The sequence below is a fragment of the Thermobia domestica genome, chromosome 3 (genome assembly GCF_964235325.1).
Source record: "Thermobia domestica chromosome 3, izTheDome1.hap1.1, whole genome shotgun sequence".
Lineage (NCBI taxonomy): Eukaryota > Metazoa > Arthropoda > Insecta > Zygentoma > Lepismatidae > Thermobia > Thermobia domestica.
Window position 1 is genome coordinate 325,611,806 of NC_137456.1, and position 25,210 is coordinate 325,637,015.

Genomic DNA, 25,210 nt, shown 5'->3' on the forward strand with positions numbered 1-25,210 from the left:
CTTTTGATTATTTTAATGATTGAATTATATAATTTCAATCATATTTAACTTCAATCACATGTATTAGTTGTCCTACAGTACGTAAAACAACCAATTTTCTGAAAGTTATTTATAAACAAATCATTACTATATGAGGGACTCGAGGAACACAAATGTATCTAACATTTGATAACTTTCTAGTAAACTAGAAAAGAAAATTCAACATGTTCAAGCAATGATTCATACTAGTCAAGCTTCCGCTGCCATCTGTAGGCACATTTCCGAAATTTGACTGCCTACGTACTGTTCTATGATTCGATCTCAATCTATTCCACCTAATAACTTAATTTCACTGCAAATGACACACACCATTGCGTTCACCCAAGTCGCTAATATATAAAATAAGTATAATAAAAATTTATGGATATAATAAATTTGAAAACCATCAACACACATAAAGGTGTTTCACCTATCTATAGTTTTAGAAATGTGAACAAACTTTTCATATTGCTTGATTGTAAATTGAAATTATAAATTTGTATTCTGCAAGGGGCACTTCGTTACCTTGCTTTGATATTTCAGGTTATATATTTTAATATTAAATCTATCTATACATAATTAATTTATGTGTATTAATTAATAAGTCAGGCCTGACACGTATTTATCTAATCCATTTATCTGGTTCTATCTATTTAATAAGTATAGCGTAATATATAATCTTACTATGTTTAATATATGTAAATTTATGTAAATATCAATTAGTGCATTATCCCATCATTTATATAAGCCAAATTTTCTTTTAAGATTAAGATTCAGTTAGTTAGATCGAGTATTAGGCTACTCTCGCTCCCACTTGATTATAGACCTGGTAAAGAGGCTAGTTTTTTGAAGATTTCTCTTTTCTTTCTTGCTTTTCCAGTAATTTTCCACTGCTGTAGAAGTTTTAGAACCGTTAATACTTAAATTTTTTCTTCATTTTTTTCTGTCCCCGGCAAAACATATAAAAAGGCGGTTTTTTTTATGGCTTTCGCTGATTCAGCTAGGGATGCCTGAAGAGTAGAGGGCTATGCTGGTTGGCTGTTCAATCCGAAGGAAATTAGCAAGCAAGCTTTTCCCTGGGAGTTTCTCCTTTTAGATTAGTTATTGGATGACCAGTGGATATGTTAGTCCGTGGCTTTCAGTCCCGCTAGAGAAAGTGGTCTCTGGTCGTAACTTAGGTGAATTCCAGAGTTAGGAATAGGAATTAAAGAATAAAATAGGAATTTTGAGCTCTACGTCAGAGTAATGGCTTAAATGGGCTCTAGTTACTGGTTAGAAGGAGTGAAAAGTAATTTGCTCTTGGGGTGACCCTAGGGAGAGAGTAAACCCAGGGCACTTAGGTTTTGAAACTCTCCAGGTGCTGGAGGTTTTCCCATTTAAAATAGAATCCAAGTTGCGATTTGGTTTCGTTTCCCTGTACAGTCAGGCAATAGTGAGGTTTGACTGGTGTTTTAGATTTCACACTGCGACTTTCGTGTTTGAAAGTATTAGAGTGTGTGTTCTCCTTTTAACCTAGAGTCTTGAATGGAAGACGTAATACTATAGCTGGGCCATGAGTGACGGCTGCTACTCCTACCTAAGTTTATCTAATTCTTAAGATTTTAGCTAGTTTCCTTTTCTGGATTTCTCAGAGTGTTGAGAGTCCAAACCAGGTGTAGGCCGGACTGTTACTAAGTGAAGTTAAGCAGTCTTTGAAAGTAAGGAATATGGACCTAGAGTAGAGAGAGTACTAGTTTCCATATTACCGCAGTTCCCAAAGAATAATTAGAGAAGTCTTTTATTTTTATGTTTAGTGATATTTAAATTAGAGTTTGTGCTCCTTGAACTCTCATGATGAGTTTTTTGGGAAGCCGAGCAAAATATTAAAGATTAAATTTACAAGGGCGAAGTAACGTCCTTTGAATTTCAATTTCTAGTCACTCCTTACCTTAATTAGAGAAACATTAAACTTAGTAAATCTAGTTATTCTTCGTAAATCTTTTGACTTGTTATTTTTAACTCAATCGTAATTTTGAACCTGTTACCTAGACAACAGCGAGCGGACGAATTATTTCTTTTGGATTTTTTTTTTTTTTTGTAAGGTAAGAATGGCAGACTCGTAAGAGTGGTGATAAAGAATATCGATTAGGTATATACCTTCATGTAGATACCAATGGATCGATCACATTCCAACGATTTATTATAAATTAAGATAGATATAACTTCTCTTTTTTCATTTATTTTTTTAACCTTACAATTCACTTATGTGAACGGATACTTATTTTGTTTTCAGCTCACCATTGTACAGGACGCAGGCATTAGAAGACATGGCGACTGCGCAGGTACCTCTGTCTCATTGTTTTTTGTAATTTGTAATAGTTGAAAATCCTTCCTTTTATAGTAAATTTAAACTGTACGGTTTCCCATAGAAATGCTATGTAGTTAGTTTCCTGTTCAAACAGGTTATTCATAATTATTACCTGCATCAGTGAGGATCAGCGGAGTTTCTTTTTGATGTTGCACTATTCAATAACCAAAAACACTAGCTCTCTAAGCTAGTTTCAAGACATGATAAAGCCACCACAACTTTTGATATAGTTTAGCAATGTTCATTTAACTTTTCTTCATTGTGTTTTCAATTATTCTTCCTAACCACAATCCAACGATGATGCTATCTTAATATCCATGTTCCTCATTTACGACACTGCATTGTATGCACATTTAGCTGAACTTTTTTTGGTAAATACAGTATTACTATTTTTACTTCAATATCTTAAACTAATGCTAACATTTCAAGAACACCTTCTGGTGTTTCGCATGTCATTTAAAATGCATATTATTCTGTATTCAGAGTGTGAAAATTGTTGCCACTCAAATGGTATCAATATTTATTCAGAGGGCCATCACGAAATATATACTATATCGACCTTTTGCCAACCATTAACCTCTATTATTCATCCATTCGTCAAAATAAGAGAACTTGTTTGACCTTTTTTCCATTGTTTTTATAGATTAGCTTTCAGTTTTCTTCTTCTACTTGATTCAGTATATTCTTCCTTGTTTGAATAGGATACACAATGACTTACCGAATAGCATAGGGGACAAAAATGAGTTGTAGCAGGCTTGATGGAAATCTATGGATCACCGACTGTAGCCTGCCGAATGTTCCAGGACAATTTGCACTTTCAGCCGTTTAAGGGTTCGCCGCATTTATAAAAGTTGATTGGTAGTTTGTGAAAAGTTGATTGGTAGCGAACATCTATTAGAAAAATGTAAGACACTGACGATTGGAAATGTGTGAACTGAAGGTAGATTTCCAATAAGCCCTATTGTAGAATCCGTATTGTAGATTGTGCTTAACCGTGATGCAATAATACGTTATTGATGAACTATAACTACAATTTAGACTTGCAGACTGTTTCCATCCAGATGGCGCACCACCCCATTATTCCTTTACTGTTTGTGTCTATCTCGACCAAACATTTCCTGGGCGATGGGTTCGTCGTGATGGATCTCCAGAAAACCCAGACTTGAACACCCAGTGATTTCTAGTTATATGGTTTGGTTAAAAAAAAAAAAAAAAAAAAAAAAGCGTGTCTATAACAAATAAGTTCGTGACATCAAGGACCAGGTACGGAATGCCGCTTCATCCATTCTTCGAGAAAAGTGGTACGGACCTGAAATGCTACCGCTGCTTCAACATGATGGCGAACAGATTCAGACCGACACGTAAATTCTTTATTACGTTTGATGAGTGCTAAACATCCATCATTTGAGTGGTAACATAATTATGACTGGCGCTGTATAAGGAAAACTTAAAGTGATAATTATAGAAAATATATGCATAATTATCGCTGAGACCTGTCTATACAACATTTTTCTTCTAAAACAATTATTTCCAACTGGGCATGTAAAAAACAGGTGCGCCTTCGTAAAATCTCAGAAAAACAGAGAGAAATAAAATGAAGTTAGGAGGGGAAGAGATGACGTACGAGAATACAATAGGCAAGTTAGGGTAGTGTGAGGAAAGTCGTGGAATCACAAGTATAAAGGTAACCAAAAATGTTCTGTTGCTTTTTCACGCACCACCTTCGAACATTAATATGTCACCTAAGACGTACCTGGAAGACCAAAAATAATCCCCAAAATTATCGACGACCTTCTGCCAACGTTCTGGAAGATCATGGGTTCCATTGCGGTAGAACTTGGTGGACCGTGAAGCGAAGAAAGTATGAAGTGCATTCTGCACCTCTACTAGGGATTTGAACTGGCGTCCTCTAAGGAGATTGTCCAGTGAATGGTACAGGTGATAATCGGACTGTGCAATGTCCGGGGAGTATGGTGGATGCAATAGTATTTCCTATCCAAGGAGTAGAACGGTGTCCTTGGTCATCCTAACCACGTGGAGCTTAGCGTTGTCCTGCAACAGGAGGAAAGAAGTGCTGATTCCAGAATTTTGAGTTTTTCTTGAACACGGCTCAACTACTGACAGTACACAGTTGCATTGGTGACCAGCTGGTAGGAGTTTCCCATGCACGATTCCACGAGCAGTCCACCAAACACACAGGAGGTCCTTCTGGTGCAGTGCTGTTTTTTGCTGTTTTGGAACGGGTTCATGGGATGCTAATCAATGATGGCACCGTGAAGCTTCGTACAGGACCCACTTCTCATCACGTGTCAACACCCTGTCCAGAGATGGTTCCTTCCTCAGAGGAGACAGCAAAGAAACACAGGGGCTGCTCGCGTTGCCTTCTTGCTCGGAGTCAAATCATGTGGGACCAAACTTGTAGTGCTTTCCAAGTTGATGGAGGTGCTGCCGAATGGTATCTCCACTCACATTGAATTATAGTCCCTGTTCCTCACATACCTGGACACTGTTCACTCCAATTCCTGCCTAAACATCTTCATTTTGTACATGTATTGGTCTTCCTTCTCGTAGTGCCTCTTCGAGTATTTTTTCACCGTCCTTAAACTTGTTAAACTACTTCTGTACCTTCCGCGTAGTCATTTCACCCTCACCAATGACCTAGCATATCTTCCGCCCAGCTGCAGCGGCGTTTGACCCTAGTTTGAACTCGTACAACATACACGCCCTTATGACGTTCTGTGGAGGTCACATGTTTCTCTGTCCTTACACAAGTTCACGGTGTACCTGAACTGGCACAACCATGTAATATGTTGGATATGCCCACTCCAACAACTGACCTTCACCTTATCTCCATTCGGATTCAACTCACGGCCAGTTTTGTTTGCTTGTAAACAAAATATTTTATCCACATCTGGCAACTTGATATCTTCTCCCCGTTTTCGTGTCGTTTACTGAGAAGGGGAACAGCAAACTGTGACTTCACAGAGCACTTAGTTTGAAATAGTTCTAGGGATAGAATATTTCTTATTGTTAGTCCGCATTTGGTTCTCTCATTAGTAGTATCATGGTGAATGAACATACTGAATGTGTGGTTTATTTTGTATCATACAACACTGCCACGTATAGAAAGAAATATGAATGGTTAATGCAATAAACCCTACAGCTAGCGGTAAATATGTAAAAATTATTTGGAATGATGGTACAAGCCAAGAAAGCTTTAAGTGGCGTAGACTACCTATCTTTCATGAGGGTATCCATGGAAATTATGATGAAGGAGCAGTTAGAGTAAAGACAGTATGGTAGGGATCGTTACATCTCCAAGAATCGTCACGATTACAATGTCATACACCACAAGCTCATAAATTATGCAATTGAATATGCACAGAAAATATTTTTTACCGGAGATCTACACTGTAACACGTAGTCATTTTCCCTCCTATTATCATATCCTATTAGTTTCTCAATACCTTAGAGTGATCTCCGTGTGTATAAGTTAATTCTTTAAAATGTAATTGATTATAAGAATATGTCCTGTGTGAACTACAATCTGTGTCTGTAATGCCGGAATAAACCCAGTAAAACTCGATTCTGCAATTAAGTGACTTGAAGTCGGGTTGCATAATAAGGTTACAAGAATTCGGAAGAGTCACAGAAATGTCGTATTGTAACTTATCAGTTGTCTATTGCTGTTGTATACAATATGAAGCTTAGGGCTTCTTCCAAAATTTTCCTGTGGTGTGCTGACGTATAAGAAATGGGTAAATATGTGCTCTTATAACCTATGATATATCATAGCGGTAAGAGTTTACAAAACACAGTATTTTATGTAAGTGTGAAGTTTAATCATTAAGCGATGCATCTTTGTGAAAAAATTGCAGCAATTCAGATAAAGAACTCCGCAAACAAAGAATTTTTGTTGACATTCATCCCCTTTAGGCGTGTTTTTCAAACTTCGAACAACAATTTCAGTATGAAGTGCTCCTTGAGTACACTACATGAATAATAGTTGATAAGGATATTAACTCGCAAAAATAGCAAGTATACTGGTTCGTGAAGCGCCTCATACTACGAAAATTGAGTTGTAACAAATTTGACAAAGCGTCTAAACTGGAAGAATATTAACAACCATGCTTTGTTTGTGAGGTTTTATTGCCCTTACTACATTACATTTTATACTAAAAGATGTAACATTTAATTCTGAATTTCATATTCATATCACATACTGGCTTTTATGAACACTTTTTTTTTTGTTATTATCATAGATGAGAAAATGCCTATCTTTACTTACCTCCTTTTCATAGAAGGATCACTAAAACCGTCCCAACAGACAAGAATTGTCTTACTTTTACTTGTGACTGAGAAGGTCTTCGCTGGAGAAACTGCAGGATCTAGTTGAATGAAAGTCGGCGGGATTTAACGATGAGAATCATTTTTTGTAGGACGTAATGCAGCCATGCGTGCCGGTAAGCAGGAAAATTCTGTACATGATCTCTCTGGCCATATAGTAACCAAACATTGCACTGTGATGTGAAGATAACAAGCCACCGTATAGAGGAATATAGTGTTGAATCGTATTGAATCCAGTCTTCCGACTTTATCTGCACATTTCACGGGATACCATTTTTTAGGAAGACCGTGCTCATCCTATGTTAGCTATTTCAACCCAGGATGCTGAAGTCTTTAGCGGGTTTTCGGATTCGATTCCTGTTGGGAAAGCCGTAAATTTGAGCGCATTACAGTGATTCGAATTTAATTATACAATAGGTCTACGTCTCATATCAACTCATTCTGAAATTGGATACTTCAAACAATGAACCAACCAGCGTGCTCAGATCAGTATACACTGCCTGCTACGGTCATAATGATACGGTGACTCATGTCTGACAGCTGAACTCTGGTAACGATTAGTGCAAAGAGTTACCATTCTCTAGCTAGGGGCATCATACTTAGTCAGGTATTTTGTACCAATGCGGCAGATTATATGTTTGAGAAATTGCTTGTACGATTATTTGAAATGCGTGATACTAAGAAAAGTCTATATTTTTGAACTCCCATATAGCATATTTGGGATAATACAAGAGTACAATCTTTGGATAGCTATCAGTGTGCATTACATTCCTGTATACCAATTGTGGGTATCCTACTACGTGATCTTATATGCATTTCTTTCTTTTTTTGCCATTATATGTGACAGCTCATTTGTGCTTTTTTAAGAAGTTTATACGATTTACTATGTAAAATATTGAAAATTACTACAATTCATGATATTTATAAATTTTCATTTATTTTAATTTCTTTAGGGGACAGATGCTGAAAGAAGGTTGCAAAGAGAGAAGTCTGAAGTGCTGGATGCAGTGTTGAATACACTCAAATGCCATAAGTGTCATCGTATTTTGTTACCGCCCATAGTTCAATGTACATTAAGTCATCTTTTTTGTAGTACATGTTGCAAAGCTGAAGGTTTCTGTGGGTTATGCCGTAATATTCTCTCAGATGTGTCAGAACATAGTATTTATACACTTATTATTGGCGAAATTGCAGCTGAATGTAAATATGAAGACAAGGGTTGTACATATAGAGATGTCAGATTTAATGTAACACGACACGAGCAGTCATGTCGATTTCGACCTTTTTCTTGTCCTAGAACAGGTTGTGATGATATCATACCTCACGACCAAATACAGAATCATTTCATGACAAAGCATGTTGACATTAAGTTATCTCATACAATTTACATATGTGAAACTGACAATGGAAAGATATCTCTCGTATTACTTCGTGATAGTCGTATAGATTTAACTCCTCAGTTGATGTTGTTTAAAGTATTGGGCAATATATTTATGCTTAGAGTTGATAGAAGTGTTGGTGGAAATTTATGCTTTATAGTCCAAATGGCGTCACCTTCTTTGACTGAAAGGTCCTATAATTGTAGAGCATCACTACAGTTCCAAGAACGTGAACAATCTTATACTATGCCAGTTACATCTTTACACACTCCTGTTGCTGAAGTAATGGCTCAAGAAAATTGTTTGATACTTTCAAAAGCCTTTGAAAACGATGAGAGATTGTTACCTGATTCCCATGTTGGTCTAACTCTCAAGTTGTATAAAAAGCAATGACGTAATAAATTAAGAACAGTCGAAGCAAATACTGCTTTACATCAGTGATGTTATAAATTAAGAATTCACAAACGGAATACTGATTCACACTAGTGTACTGTGATTTTTCATAGCTAAGCTTCAATATTGCACAAAAGAAATTTGCTTTAAAAAATGTAAACATATTCAAAACGTCCTAGCTAATCGCACTATTAACTGAATCCCATTGAGAAACATTTTATTTTATTTTATTTTATTTTTTATTTTATTTATTTATTTTTGAAATGCTAAAAACGACGGTGATGGTCCTAATGCATAGAATGGTGAAGGGAAGAAAGTGAGATGGATTAGAAAAACCTAGATAAAGCCCACGACTTTTTCCCCTACAAACACCAAAGTTGGGTTCGAACTAAAGGCCTAACTCAGGGAGGTGGCCACTTTACCACCTCCCAACGCATATTGAGAAATGTAAAAGTCTAACGCAGGGAATATGTAGTCTATAAGTGTACCTCATTAATAACTCAATGGAAGGTGTGCTTGTACAGTTTTGCACAATAGTACGTCAGGGGTAGATATAGTAGAAAAATCAACCAATAACTCTTGGTCCACGGAAAGAAGGCACTTTCGTTTCCTTTTTCTCCGCTATTCTTAATAAGATATAATTCTGTGTCTATTTCTGATCTTATAGAATATAGTGATTTATTTTCCAAATTTTTAACCTTGAGTTTTTGGAAAGTCAAAGATCTATGCCATTTATGAAATTGGTTTTACTTTATATGACGTGAATAATGTCTCCCGCAGATCAAACACCTCAAACTATAGTAAACACTCACATAGAAAATACCACACGTGTATCGAAACATTAAATATAATTATAAAACTCGACTAATGGAAGGGGAACAGTTGCGCGATGACCATAAAGATTTATTAAGGGTCTTCACTACAGCGAAATTATACTACCGCTAATTTTAGAGCTTTTCTGTAATATCTTCAAAACAAATAAAAATGCTCAAAAAAGAGAAACGTAGTGAACTAGATAATACGATTTTGCATGTGATACCTTTACCACAACTCATCTATCTGCTTTCGATTTGCAACTGTAGAAAGATTTAGCATTTTTGCGGGTTCTGTAAATAGGGGGATACCAAAAGCGGATTGGTGATTTGTGGTAAAGGTGTCACGTCCAAAATCGTATTGTCTAGTTCACTACGTTTCTGCTTTTCGAATATTTTTATTTGTTTTGAAGATATTACAGAAAAACTCTAAAATTAGTGGTAGTTTAATTCCGCTGTAGTAAAGACCCTTAAGAATTGTAGCATAACTAACATGCATAGGCAAGAGCACTCGCATCGTGACATTTTCCTTTCAAAGGTAAAAAATGAAAAATGTGTTGTTAAACCAAGAGTTTCATTCCATTTTGTTCTTTAGTTGAGGCTGAAGAAGAAATCTCTTACCGAAATATGCATGGGAGATATTCTTAAAGGGTTTAACCATTGGGTGCCTGAAAATAGGTTGAACATAGAACTAAGTCGCACCAGTAATCAATGTGTCATTTCCAGGCTTTGATGACCATTTCGAAACACAAAGAATGTCCATCGTTTAGAGTTGAAAGGTCGTTCAAGAGGTAGAGTTCCATGCTTCGTTCTTGTACTGTATACATTTTGCTGTACGTACACTACATTTCATTGAGTTTGCAGTATAAGGACACAGTACGTTTTATACAGTTTTCAGTTCCACATATTGTCCTGGCACATAGGTTCCCTCCCGATAAATCACTACGTTTGCTGATGGATGTTCCCTATGGAAGGATGTTTGGTCAGAGTAAAGATTACAGAATTTTCCCTCTGTGTATTAGTAAAATATAGAGATAATTTTATATATATATAATAAAAATATTGTTATATGCAAGTCATGAATTTAAGCAATTTGTTTACATTATAAGTGTGTGTTTCATTACGGTAACATAATATTCACCAATTATTCTCTAACTCAAGTATTTTGTTAAAGTGTTAGGGAATTATCAGTTCAGAATGTGGTTCGTATGTTTGCCAATGCACTCCTTCAGAAATACTGCTGTCACCTCTGTACTTTGCGTTTAGGAACTTTCTGATTCACGTATTAGTCACACTTCTTTCTTAAGAACATTGTAGCAATAGATTTTAAAATGGCTTTTCTGTATTACATTTTTTTTCTGTGGATATGACTACAGTTTTTCAAAATGAGTTAGGGGACCAAACCTACCTTGATAAATATTGTATAGAAAACATTAATTCTGTGTGGTAGAATGTAATAAAATATTCTAAAATAAATATTTGGAAGTATCTTTGTTCTGGACGGGTCTTGAGAGAAGTGTCATCGAAAATATAAGATTTCATAGCTACAAATTTAGTGAGGCAACCTTTATATAATTTCAGAAATCTATACAAGAATTATTACACTTGGTAAGTTTCCTTCCCTTAGGTCAGTGGTTCCCAACCTTTTTTGACTGGCAGCACACTTTACTGAACATCCATGACATCGCGATACATTTGTTTGATTTTTATTAATAATAATATAAATTATTATAGTTTAAGCCTATAAGTTTCAGTTAAGTAATTACTCTAAGTAGTGTTAATCATTGTTAGTGGTGATGGATTTTAACTTAATTATGAACTTCATAACTTTTTAATTCTAAAGTTTCGTATCAAATCCTATGGAACTGCGCGAGGCAGTAGTGTATCGCGACATATCGGTTGTAAATCACTGACTTAGCTGGTAGTGATAACATACAAATTTTACCGATGTAACTTCCCTCAAAAGCCGCCACTAGTTCTGTCATTTTCCCCATGATTGTTCAAGGTTGGTTGTTCAAATTTTACTTTGTATTGTACTTTTAACTCGTCTTTTTAATACTGCAATATTAAAAGGTACAGTATTAAAAATTATTATCACAGTTTAGCAATACACAAAATGCATAACAATATGTTGTAAATAATAATCATTGCTGAGCACTGATCCGTCTCATAAAACGTACAAGATTATGGTTAGAGATAGGAAGTCTAGGTGCTATACCTTAGTAGTATTATTTTGGACTTAGAATTATCTTGCATTCCCCCTGAGTCCCTGGTTCAGAGATACCTAGAACCACGTCTTTTATATTTTGGCAATACGTACATTTGTCCACTTCTTTAAATTTCCGGAGGAATCCATAGATTCACTTCTTAAGTTTGGAAAATTGTCAAATTTAAAAATTTGATATGGTACTATCGGACCATCGTATGTATCTATGTAACATTGATTACCTGATGTCCTTCACTATTATGGGTAAAAAAAAAGTCAAAAATTCAAATTTATAAATATGTATAGGTGAAAATTGTGAATTATGCAAGTTTTGATACTTTGTGTCCTAATAGATCCGCTTTGATAAGGTTTCATCGCGTTGTATGGTTATAAAGTTCAGTACAGGGGGTCCATTGTATTTCATAGGACATTAGGTCATTCACGTGCTCTTCTTAAATTACATTTGCTCACCTCTTAAATCTGGAAACTGTCAAAAAATAAAATTTGGCAAAAATTTCCTAAACAAGTATGTATTTATAATCCTGTTTGTCCCTTCTATGGGTAAAATTTTGCCAAAAATATACGTATTTGCCAAGTACTCGGTACGTAATTGGTTGATGTTCCAATTTATTTTCTTTGATAAGGTTTTATTTATTACATGATAATGGTTACATAGTTGAGTAGAGAGATCCATTCATTTTCATAAGACATAGTTATATTGATGCACTCTCGTTAAATTTTGGGAGACTTAAATTGACCAACCCTTAAATTCGGGAATTGTCAAAAGTAAACTTTGTTCAATGCTCTCTAGAACTCAAATTTATGTACACTCCTGTAAATATTGTTGTCCTACTCATGAGTTTCCCTGGTGTGTAAAAATTGAGGGAGGACCATTAGAACAAAAAATGATTGTATATCTCAACTAAATTTTCAAAATTGTGAAGACGTTGGGGAACTACTTGAGGTAGTTGGATTGGGTTTATACTTCTACCAGTACAATTAATCATAATATATTCTTGCATCACTGTAGGTCACTTGCTATCAATTTAAAATTTTCTATATACTATGATCCTTTGGGAGTCTGTTCTTCATGTAGGAACCATTAATATTATCCATTTATTTTATATTTCCCTACCTGCCTTGTTTTCAATCCACCATGTTTTGTATCACGTCACCCGAAGTACAATCTCATTTCCAATAATGTCCTAAGATATTTTCAATAATTTCACCCTTATTATTCCTAACACTTTTTATTGGTTTATTTTTCCAATGAGCTAAGTTTCTCATTGTTTTTAACATACAAATTTTGGTGAACTCAAGCTAATGTCATATTTTCGTAATATTGATGTTTCTGCTGCATACAATGCAATGCTCAGCATGTAACTCCTTGTAGTTGTTCATTCAATGATCCACATAGTATGCTTCTCATGATCATAATCACAAATCATTTTAAAGGTATTACGCCTTCGTTAATAATACTATGTATCTAGTCACCTGTTCTCCTCTCTTTGCTCGAGCTTCTACGATTGTACAGCCTAAATAATCTCAGGCACCATTGCTTTTATGTTTTTTTTTCTTATTTGCTTTAAACTCAAATTATTTTCACAGCTTTCCTTAACGGAGGGATTTCTTCTTAAAAATCCCCAAAATTTCCCTTCTTCCGATAACTTTACTTATACATTAACCCAGAAAAAAAATCATAACAAGGTGCAATTTTGCACATACCTTTGGGAAGGTGTATATAACAACATACTAAAAGTCCGAAAATATCCGATGAAGGGTTTGGCCGCCATATTGGAAAATGACCGCCAAACCGTGGGTTTTAAAGATAATAACTGGTTCTCATTTTAATAGCCATAACACGTTGTATTTATAATATTGACGCTATTTTAACTTCATTCGAATAACAAAAGACAATTCTTACAGATCACGTATTACACTTACCAGTTTACTTCATATGCTGCAAGTAACGGAGGGATTTCCTTTTAGAAATCCCCAAAATTTCCCTTCTTCCGATAAGTTTTCTTACATTGACTTAGAAAAAAAATTATAACAAGCTAAAACCTTGTAGCTACATACCTTTGACAAGGTGTGAATAACAACATACTAAAAGTCATGAAATATGGGTGACGAGTTTGGCCGCTATATTGGAAAATGGCCGAGAAAGTGTGTTTTTTTCAACGTAATGATAGATTTTCACTTTAATAGTTATAACTCACGTTGTATTTCCACTTACTTCATTCGAAAAACAAAGGACTATTCTTACAGATCAGGTATTACAGTTACCAGTTTACATCATATGCGGAAAGTAACGGTGGAATTTCTTTTTGAAATCTACAAAATTTCACTTCTCCCAAATAATTTTCTTACATATTAGCCCAGAAAAAATCATAACAAGCTGAAATGTTGCACATACCTTAAAGAACGTGTATATAACCACATACTAAATGTCCTAAAGTATCTGATTACGGGTTTGGCCGCCATATTGGAAAATGGCCGTCAAATATTGGTTTTTAAAGGTAATAACAGGTTCTCACTTTAATAGCTTTAACTCACATTGTATTTGCACTATTGATGTTACTTTTAGTTCATTCGAATAACAAAGGAATACGGTTGCAGACACCAGTCTACCACGCACATGAGAGAAGTGAGAGATTTAAAAAAAAAAACCTAAACTTTATTCTTCAGATTCCTTTTTCTTAATCAGTTAACAATCTCGTCCTCTGTGAGCAATTAATCTTACATTAAATACTCCATCATACACACAATGTAACATCCAAGTTTCATTCAAATCATAGTGATAGAAAGACTATTCATGGCTTTGGATTGATTGTTTTAACAAAAAAAGACACTGACCAAATAGTGATAGAATCGGAGTTACAAATAAAACTTCATTAAGTACTACTCCCTGACTACGCAAAGAGCAAATGAGACATTCTGTCAAGATACATTCCCCAACTGTTATGTTTACTTCTTCAACGCTAGTTGTCACATCTCCAAAGAAGTTCTTTGTGAATATGAAGATCAAAGCTAGATTTATTGGAATACTTTCTAATTATCTCACGGCTGCTGGCACCAGTGTTCTTCAAGACTCTGGAGATTCACATACCCAGATTCGTACAGCAATAGAACTCTCTCTCTCAAACAGCCACATCCAGTATCAATTATTGGGGTAGATGTTTATCCGCTTGTACTTTCGGCCTCGTTAGCAAGTGAGGAAATATAAAAGTAACCAAGAAAAATCTGTCAATTTTACACCCACCATCTTTGAACATAGATATGTCACCTAAGACGTACCTGGAAGATCAAAAATAGTCCCCATCAGCATTGACGACCTTCTGCCAACGTTATGGAAGGTTATGGACTTCATCACTTGGATAGAACTCAGTGGGTCGTGAAGCGAAGGAGGTATCAAGTGCATTTTACACTTCTACTTAGGATTAGAAATGGCGTCCTCTAATTGGTGATTCTCCAAGAAATGGAACAATTGATAATCGGACGGTGTATGTCCAAGAAGTATGGCGGATGCAATAATATTTCCCATCTACTTCGTAGAATGGTGTCCCGCGTCATCGTAGCCATTTGGAGCTTAGCTTTGTCCTTTAACAGGAGGACCCCTTTGTCATTCAGAAGTGTTGGATCCTGAGTTTTGAGTATTTCTTGAACGCGGGTCAACTGCTGACAGTATACAGTTGCATTGATGCTCTGACCAGCTGGTTGTAGTTCCCGATGCTCGATGCCGCGAGCAGTCCACCAAACACAAAAGAACCTTCTTCTGGTGCAGTGTTGGCTTCGGCTGTTTTGGAACCGGTTCATGGTAAGCTAACTGATAATAACGGCGCCGTGGAGCTTTGTACAGCACCCACTTCGCATCACCTGTCCGGAAATGGCTCCTTCCTTAGACGAGACAGCAAAGAAACACAGGTTTCTGCTCGCGTTGCCTTCTGGCCAGGAGTCAAATCATGTGTGACCCACAGACTCAACTTATAGTGCATTTAAAGTTGATGGTGGTTGTGCCGAATGGTTTCTCCACTCACACTGAATTGTAGTCCCAATTCCTCACATATCTGGCCACAGTTCTCCTCAATTGGTGTCTGAAAATCATTTTGTACACGTGTTGTTATTCTGGCACGTGGTGTGTCTTCGAGTGTTTCGTCACCGTCCTTAAACTTCTTAAAACACCGCTGCACAGTTCAAGTAGTCACAACACATTCCCCAAAATTCTGGGATATCTTCCGCCCCGGTGCAGCGAAATTTGACTCCAGTATCAACTCGAGCAGCATACACGCCTTTTTGACGTTCTGATGATGTCTAACGTTCACTCAGTCCTTACGCAAGTTCATGGTGTACAAGGATGTGCAAAGTTTGGTCAATTTGTGGTAGAAAGTATGGCAGATAAAGTTGAATGATTATTTAACAATTGACAAATCCAACGATTGTTTACTTAATAATGGTGGTCTTCAACAATGAAACTAACAACAACACCTGAAATCGACACGAAGTATTCCCTGACATTTAAACCTTAAATGGGTGTGCAAAATTTGGTCAGTTTCTGGTAGAATGTATGGCAGATAAAGTTGATTATTTAACAATGGTGGCCTCTAACAATGAAACTAACAAAAATATCTGAAATCGACACGTACCATTCCATAGACATCTCAATCGTAAATAAGTGTGCCAAGTTTGGTTAGTTTCTGGTAGAAAGTATGTAAGATAAAGTTGATTGTTTATTTAACAATTATCGAAATCCAACGTTTGTTTATTTAACAATGGTGGCCTCGAACAATGAAAGAGCAACAATATGTGAAATCGACACATACCTTCAATATGTGGAATCGACAGGTACCATTCCCTAGATATTTCAATCTTAAATGGCTGTGCAAAGTGTTTTCAGTTTCTGGTAGAAAGTACAGCAGATAATGTTGATTGTTTACTTAACAATGGTGGCCTCTAACAATGAAACTAACAACAATATGTGAAATCGGCACATACCATTCGATAGATATCTCAATCGTAAGTGATTGAGCCAAGTTTGGTTACTTTGTGGTACAAAATATTGCAGATAAAGTTGATTGTTTACTTCATAATCGAGAAATCCAACGATTGTGTATTTAACAATGTAGAGCTTCAACAATGAAACTAACAACAATATGTGAAATCGACACATAGCATTCACTAGATATTTCAACTATAAATTGGTGTGCAAAGTTTGGTCAGTTTCTGGTAGAAAATATGGCAGATAAAGTTGATTGTTTACTTAACAATGGAGAAATGCGATTGTTTAACAATGGTGGCCTAGAACAATGAAACTAACAACAATATGTGAAATCGACTGGTACCATTCCATAGAAATATCTGTGGTAATCCGTTGGGTGTGCCAAGTTTGGTCAGTTTGTGTTAGAAAGTGTGGCAGATAAAGTTGATTGTTTACTTAACAATGGTGGCCTTCAACCATAATACTAACAATAATATGTGGAATAGACACGTACCATTCTTTAGATATTTCAATCGTAAATGAGTATGCCAAGTTTGGTTAGATTGTGGTAGAAAGTGTGGCAGATAAGCTTGATTGTTTATTTAACAAAGGTGGCCTTAAACAATGAAACTAACAACAATATGTGAAATCGACACATAGCATTCCCTACATATTTTAACTTTAAATGTGTGTGCAAAGTCCGGTCAGTGTTTCGTAGAACGTATTACCGTTAAAGTTGATTGCTTATTTAAAAATTGTGGCCTCTAACAATGAAACTAACAACAATATGTGAAATCGACCCATACTGGGTCATAGACATCTTAATCGTAAATGAGTCTGCAAAGTTTGGTTAGTTTGTGGTAGAAAGTGTGGCAGATAAGCTTGATTGTTTATTTAACAATGGTGGCCTTCAATAATGAAACTAACAACATGTAAAATCGACACGTACCATTCCCTAGATATTTCAATCTTAAATGCGTGTGAAAGTTTGGTCAGTTTCTGGTTAAAAGTATGGGAGATAAAGTTGTTTTTTTATTTAGCAATGGTGGCCTCTAACAGTGAAATAACAACAATAAGTGAAATGAACTCATACCGTTCAATAGATATCTCAATCGTAAATAAGTGTGCCAAATTTGGTTAGTTTATGTTAGAAAGTATGTATGATAAAGTTGATTGTTTATGTAACAATTTAGAAATCCAACGATTGTTTATTTAACAATGGTGGCCTTCAAGAATGAAAGAACAACAATATGTGAAATCGACACATACCATTCCATTGATATCTCAATCGTTTATGAGTGTGTAAAGTTTGGTTAGTTTGTGGTAGAAAGTATGACAGATAAAGTTGATCGTTTATTTAACAATGTAGAAATCCAACGATTGTTTATTTAACAATGGTAGCCTTCAACAATGAAACTAACAACAATATGAGAAATCGACACATATTTTTGTGTAGATATTTCAATCTTAAATGGGTGTGCAAAGTTTGGTCAGTTTGTGGTACAAAGTGTGGCAGATAAAGTTGATTGTTTACTTAACAATGGTGGTCTCTAACAATGAAACTAACAACAATAAGTGAAATCGACACATACCATTCCATAGATATTCCAGTCGTAAATGAGTGTGCCAAGTTTGGTTAGTTTGTGGTAGAAAGTATGGCAGATAAAGTTGATTGTTTACTTAACAATGGATAAATCCAACAATTGTTGTTTAACAATGGTGGCCTAGAACAATGAAACTAACAACTTGTGAAATCGACTGGTACCATTCCTCAGATATCTCTGTGCTAATCCAATGGGTGTGCCAAGTTTGGTCGGTTTGTTGTAGAAAGTGTGGCAGATAAAGTTGGTTGTTTACTTAACAATGGTGGCCTCTAACAATGAAACTAACAACAATATGTGAAATCGACACGTACCATTCCATAGATGTCCCAGTCGTAAATGAGTGTGCCAAGTTTGGTTAGTTTGTGGTAGAAAGTATGGCAGATAAAGTTGATTGTTTATTTAAAATGCAACGATTGTTTATTTAACAATGGTGGCCTTCAACAATGAGACTAACAACAATATGTGGAATCGACACGTACCATTCCATAGATATTTCAATCTTAAATGGGTGTGCAAAGTTTGGTCAGTTTCTATTTTTTTTATTCGTCTACCCGTTTAAAGGGTTGCGCCCCTTCTTCGGGAAAGTGTTGCATTAGGATTGCAGAGGCTACAAAAATTGCGTTTGGTCTAAGGGGTTTTCCTTTATTCATTCATTATTTTAAGTAAATAACATATATACATACAGTAGAGATAAATTTGAACAGGTGACACAAATATAATAATAATAACAATAACATAAAGAGAATAAGTGTATGGAACAAGAAAATAACAAAATTTTCAGTGCATGAAGGCGAAGTGCGTGAATCTAAGAACAGATAAGAAAAACAATAACAGGAAGAACAATGCAAAGAAATAATACTTTTGAGATGATGATGAAAATGAGGATGAATTGTACTGGACGCCACAACACTAGGTTCTGTTAGTGAACGGATGCAGTTTCTTCTGTTCCTGGGGCTATTCAGGAACTGATGTAGACAGGAGAGGCCCATATTAGTAGGTGATTACTGTGCATATGATGGATATATGGAGTCAGTTTTTTTTTTTTTTTTTTTTTTTTTTTAGAGGGTAGTGGTTGCAGCTAACACTTTATTTCTGTATACGGAAGTATAGGGGCATCTTATTATGAGTGGAACAAACTTTATTTTTGGGGAATTTGAATAAACATTAGTTGTATATAATCTGCCACTAGAGGGTTTCGCCCTCTCTCTTGGCCTGGGGTTTGAGATCATCAATTATTCTTTATTCATATTATGGTCGGTCAAGGAGCTGTGAAAGAAATATTTATTTTAGTCATTAACAAAATCAAAATACAAAGATTATATCAAAAAAGATTAATTTTATATATCAATATCAAACAAAACGAAATATGAAAACAAAATGTTATTAAACAAAACAATATTAAACAAAGCATGAAACTAGTAAACAAAGGTGCGAGTGCAGAAAAATAACCTAAGTGCAAAAAAAGTAATAATAGAAGTAAAGCAGAATAAAATTTTGTGAAATGTATAGAAGGTACTGTTGAAAGAGATTATAGAACAAATTTATGATAAATGAATGGTGATGAGTGAGGTGCTCTGGACGTCACAACACAGTAGAAGGATGTTAGAACAGACAAATGCATATTAATCTTCTGTCCTGGGGCGGCTCAGGACTGATGAAAGACATATGGATAGCCCTTATTAGTGGTGTGGAGAAACAGTGCTATGATGGGAAAAGATGAGGAATGTGCTGCTGGATAAGTTGATGACGAAAGAATGCTGTGTGATGATGATCTGCTGGAATATTGCGGAGATATATTGTAACCAGGACGCTGAGTGGTGTATAACAGTATTTATATGCGGATTCTTGCTGTAAGTCTGTAAATATTGTATCAAGAAATATATCCTTACGATTCTGGAGATTCTTGGCTATAAATTTCTCACGCAAGTTGGCAATGTGGTGAACGAGCGGAGGAAAGTCAATTTTATCATATAGGTCAGTATTGTGATAAGGAAGTTTGATCCGATATGTTAAACGAATGGCGTGTCGCTCTAGAATCTCAAGTCTGTTGTAGAATTTTTGTGGGGCTGAACACCAAGCTACGTGACCAAAAGTAAGGACACTCCTCATTAATGCTTTGTAAGTGTTAAGCAGTAATTTAGAGTTCAGTCCCCAGTTCTGACCAACAAGGCGACGAAGAAGTTGTAATCTGTTTTTAGCCTTCGTAACTATTTTTTGTAACTGAGGTGTCCATCGCAACTTATCATCAAAGATGATACCTAAGTATGTAACAGTTTTAGAGGGGTGAAGAAGGTGATCGCCTACTCTTATCTGTAACAAATTAGGATTACGCCTAACTTTACTACGACACTTTTTTGGTAGAATAACTAGTGTCTGAGTTTTGTCTTCGTTTACTGATAGTCGCCATTTACGACACCATTGCAGAAAAGCTGTAATCGTAGTCTGCAAGTGTACGTTTATATGTTGTATTGTTTTGCCTAGTGTTAGAAAGGCTGTATCGTCAGCATATTGGAACAGATAAGTATTCGGCGCGGGAGATGGCAAATCTGAAGCATACAAGATGTACAAAAGAGGCGATAAACTAGAACCTTGCGGTACCCCCGTGTGTGGAAATACTGGATGGGATAGAGAGTTATTGACGCTGACATAGGCAATACGGTTAAGTATGAACGAATAAATAACTCTGAGGTATGAGAGAGGAAGAGTCAATTTAAGCAATTTATAAAATAATCCGTAGTGTCAAATCCGATCGAATGCCTTTTTAAGGTCCATCAGTATGAGACAAGACGGAAGAGATTTATTGTAGTGGTTGGTTATGATGGTGGTTAGGCGAAGTAACTGATCATTTATACTGTAATAGGGTCTAAATCCAGCGTGATGAAGTGGTAAAAGTTGATGATCAGTGATATAGGGGTGTAAACGTAAGACCAGTATTTTTTCAAAGACTTTCCCAAGTGTGGACGTGAGTTGGATAGGACGATATGATTGCACCGAATGTGCTGGTTTGTTCGGTTTTAAAAACATACAGATTTTGGATACCTTCCAATCGGAAGGATAGTAACCTGTTCGAAGTATAAATGTATATATTGTAGCCAGAAAAATGAAAAAGTTGGCCGAACATTCTTTCAGAAGTCTGTACGATATTTGGTCAAAGCCGGGGGCAGTGCTACGTTTCCGTTTAATGACGGATAGAATATCTCCAGAAGTGATTTCCTGAGTTAAAGGATTATTGCTGTCTAACCTGTGATGGATGGAAGGTTGTAATAGCTGGTTTATTGTTTCTTCGGAAACTTTGGGACTGCTGCGGTGAATACAGGTAGGAGGTGTAAAGACAGATTGGAGATGGCCGGCGAAAGCATCTGCTTTTTCATTGTCCGTATGTAAAGGTTGATCATTCTGTATAAGGGGATAAGATGAATTTACTTTTTGCCCAGTTAGAAGGTGAAATTTTTTCCAATATTTCGTTGGATGTGACTCTGTGTTCAGTTGATTACAGGTTTTGCTCCAGCTAATCCGCTTGTGAGCAACAATGTAATTATGCACCGTCCTTTGCCACCTACGAGCTTGCGTTAGGTATTCCGGGTTTCGTGTTTTTTCGTATTCTCGAAAGTAATAGCGAGATTTGCGTACGAGAGCCAAATATTGAGGAGGTAACATTGGCTGATATGTTTTACCTCGATACTGAGGTATATGTTGGTCAGCGCTATTTCTTATAGCCTCTACAATGCTTTGCACGGTACCTTCAAGCTCTGATTCAGTAGTAGTTGGTTCTAAAGGAGCAAGAGCGACATCTATATCAGAGCGATATTGATCCCGGTTCGCTTTGTCGTACAGCTTGATAGTTCTTAAAACTGGTTCTGATTGTTGTCTTTTATGGTTAACAGTCACTTTTATTGGAAGATGGTCGCTGCCAATACAATCCAGAATCTGTATGACGCATTTATCGACAATTGTAACACTACTAATAACAATATCAGGTGTCGTCTGACTGCTTGGTCGCGTATGTTTAGGTAGTTGATAAACATGTCCACAGCAAATTAAGTGATATATGATCGTGAAACTGTTCTTTATCTTGTACAGAGCGACTATGAATATTAATGTCGGCTAATATTATGAGATGTCTAAATTGATGAAACAAGTAAGTGAAAAAATGCAAGAGGAATGACGTTGCCGGGACGAACGTAGATTGTAGCCACTGTTGGTGCAAGGTTTGGAAGGTAAACTGTTGTCACTAGGTGCTCTGGTAACTGATAATGCAGTGCAATAGAGTGGTTCCTATGAGTGATTTTGTTACGTATTCCGATTGCAGCGCCGCCTTGAGCTCTTGCATTGTGGTCTGGATAATCACAGCGAAGAAAGTTATATCGAGGAAAACGAATATATGTAGTTGGTTTGAGCGCTGTTTCATTCAGAAGAAAGATGTCTATATTCTCCTCAAGTAGTAATTGCTCAAACAGTATGCGATGTGACGGTAGGGAGCGAATGTTCATGAAAAGAAGTGCAAGAGACATAATCGCATAAAACATTATGAACTTAGACTGCGGTGTCCCTCGGTACAATGTGGAAATGAACATAGGGCCCAGAATATGTAGCATACAGATTAACTTGAAAGATAGCTGAGGCTGCTGCAATAACGTGATCCAGAATAAGTTGGCGTTGGAAAGGAAATATATGTTGAAGGATAAGCGTAATGTAACGGAGAAAGTTTTCAACAATTAATGGAGTTGTAATGGATCAGTTTCTGGTAGCAAGTACGGCAGATAAGGTTGGTTGTTTACTTAACAATGGTGACTTCTAACAATGAAACTAACAAAAATATGTGAAATCGACACGTACCATTCCGTAGATTTTGTAACGTCCATTAACCAGATTATATCCGGTTTTGATTAATTTTTGAATTATTCATTTTTTTATTGTTTTAATTTTATTATTTGTATATGTTAACATTGGTGACGGTGGCGCCATCTACCGTTTTAGATACAAACTATTTGAACGTTAAAAATAACCTTAAGGAATTCAGATTTAAATATTCCAAATTGTTCCATTAATACTATGAACTACGATGAAGCATTAGACTATAGTAGTCGAGGTACGAGCTATAGACGAGAATCTCACCTTACCGGTAATTAACATTTTGCACCCTTATACCTTACTTAACCCGTGGTATAGAAATTAATCCAATGGGATTTCACTTTAATATGTTCTAATTGTTTTCCAAAACATGTCTTCTGAATGGACCTTTCTTATAATGCAAGCAAAAAAAAAAAAAAAAAGAGGGAGAGAGAGATGAGATGAAAATTAAATAATGAGCAGTACTTTGGGTCTTCCAAAAAAAAAAATTCTTTCAATACATGGTCTAAAGACAATGTTCAAATATTTGGGTAAACATATGTACGTGTAGTAGATACATTCGCAATTACTCTGACAACCGAAATTTCTAACTTGTCCCCCACCCCGCCCTATTGTGTAGTTCTTACACTTCACATTATGAATGTATGTATGTGCAATCTCTGGGGAAAACTCTAAGTTTAGTGCTGCATAGTGATTTTAATTCCTCGTGCAGAAAACACTATTTTCACTGTCATAACACTACAATTTTGAAAGTTTTGTACCAAACAGAATTTTCCGAAGATTAGTTACCAAACAAAATTTCTATATTTGTCAGATTGTTAACACTATCACACTTATTTGGTCAATCATCTCCAAAAATGTTAAAATTGAATACCTCTATAGCTGCAGTCATGTCCTGGGGTCTTCAAGACTTGAAATCTTAGACCACCTCTCAAAATTGAAAGATTAAATGGTGTTTAAAAATTATTTTCATGCACTTAACTGTACAACCATAACTTCCAAAACAAGGTAAGGTGGCTAACCCCAACCACTCTCGTCTGACGTGAAGAGACTTGCTTACGCTGTTAACTCCAATGTCCATTGCCCGCCTCCTTTAGCCTAACCAGCATAAACGTGGGACGTAAAACTCAAAGATTTCATTTCATTTTTCCAATGTCCATTGAGCATTTCAACTTCCTCGCTGCACTACGTCAATGTTTTAAAGGTGTGAAAGCCCACATATTATTTTTACTTATTATCACTTTTCAAATTTTCACTTTTCTCACGTTTTTTATAAACGAGAATAGCTTTACGTCTAATTCATAACACTGCTTCTGGTAAAAAGACAAAAGATAATGGGTAGAAGATCTCTAATTGGCCATTATTGATGATGTAACTATAGGACGAGATTTTCTCTACTTAACATCAAAGACGCCGCAAATCCTCAAACGAAGCTGTGATTGCTGATGATCCAATAGGAGACAATTATTACCGAAACAAAGAGATGCATCAAGAAGATATTATGGCTGAATTTCTAAAGTTAAGAATTTTGAAGAAATTATGAAAGAAAATTTTGAGGTTTTCTTAAGGAGACTTCCTACATCGAAATTCCATTGGAAATAAACTAGAACCCACTGAAAACTACGAAATATACTCTTATTTCCTAAAATAATTCAATAATTTCGACTAAATAAGCAAAATTCTGAAAATAATATTATTACATATATTTGTCAAAGAATCTATACTTGAATATTATCATTTTGACGAAATTAGGAAAATTTTGCGACTTATTCCTACGGTACCACAATAAATTTGTACATATTTCTAAAATCTCTACTAAACAAAAAAAAAAAATTGTAAATATATACAGGATGTTCAAAATTTTCTCGGACCATGTTACATTATAGCAAGGTATAAGGTAACAGTCAGCAAGTTATTCTATAGGGGGGCATGACTCAATATGTTACTAACGAAGAAAGAAGATAATGACATTTTTGAGTTTTATGTCCCACGATTATGCCGGCTACGGTAAAGGAGATGGTGATGATGAGATATGAAAGAAATGGTGGAATAAAGAAAGTGGGAGGAAACGGGAGAATCCCGAGGAAACCCATGCACACGGTGTTTGTCCACCACAAAGTTCACTTGGCGGAGGCTGGGATCACGAAGAAAGAAGAATGTTATATTTCAACTCTGAGTAACTTAATTAGTTATTGGAAAACTGTTAAGAAAATAAACTTGCATCAAAGAAAGCAAAATATACAAATATGTGTGCAAGTTTCATTTCAATATCGTGAAC

The 25,210-nt window shown here is 35.8% G+C and overlaps 1 protein-coding gene across 1 annotated transcript; it reads left to right on the top strand.

The window, feature by feature from the left end:
• Nucleotides 1-2,294: 2,294 nt before the first annotated feature.
• LOC145681911 (E3 ubiquitin-protein ligase sina-like) lies at nt 2,295-10,734 on the top strand. Its single transcript, XM_081753515.1, has 2 exons — nt 2,295-2,339; nt 7,666-10,734. Exons 1-2 carry the CDS (start codon nt 2,325-2,327, stop codon nt 8,482-8,484), a joined length of 834 nt encoding a protein of 277 aa, XP_081609641.1. The 5' UTR covers nt 2,295-2,324; the 3' UTR covers nt 8,485-10,734.
• The last annotated feature ends 14,476 nt before the right edge of the window (nt 10,735-25,210 follow it).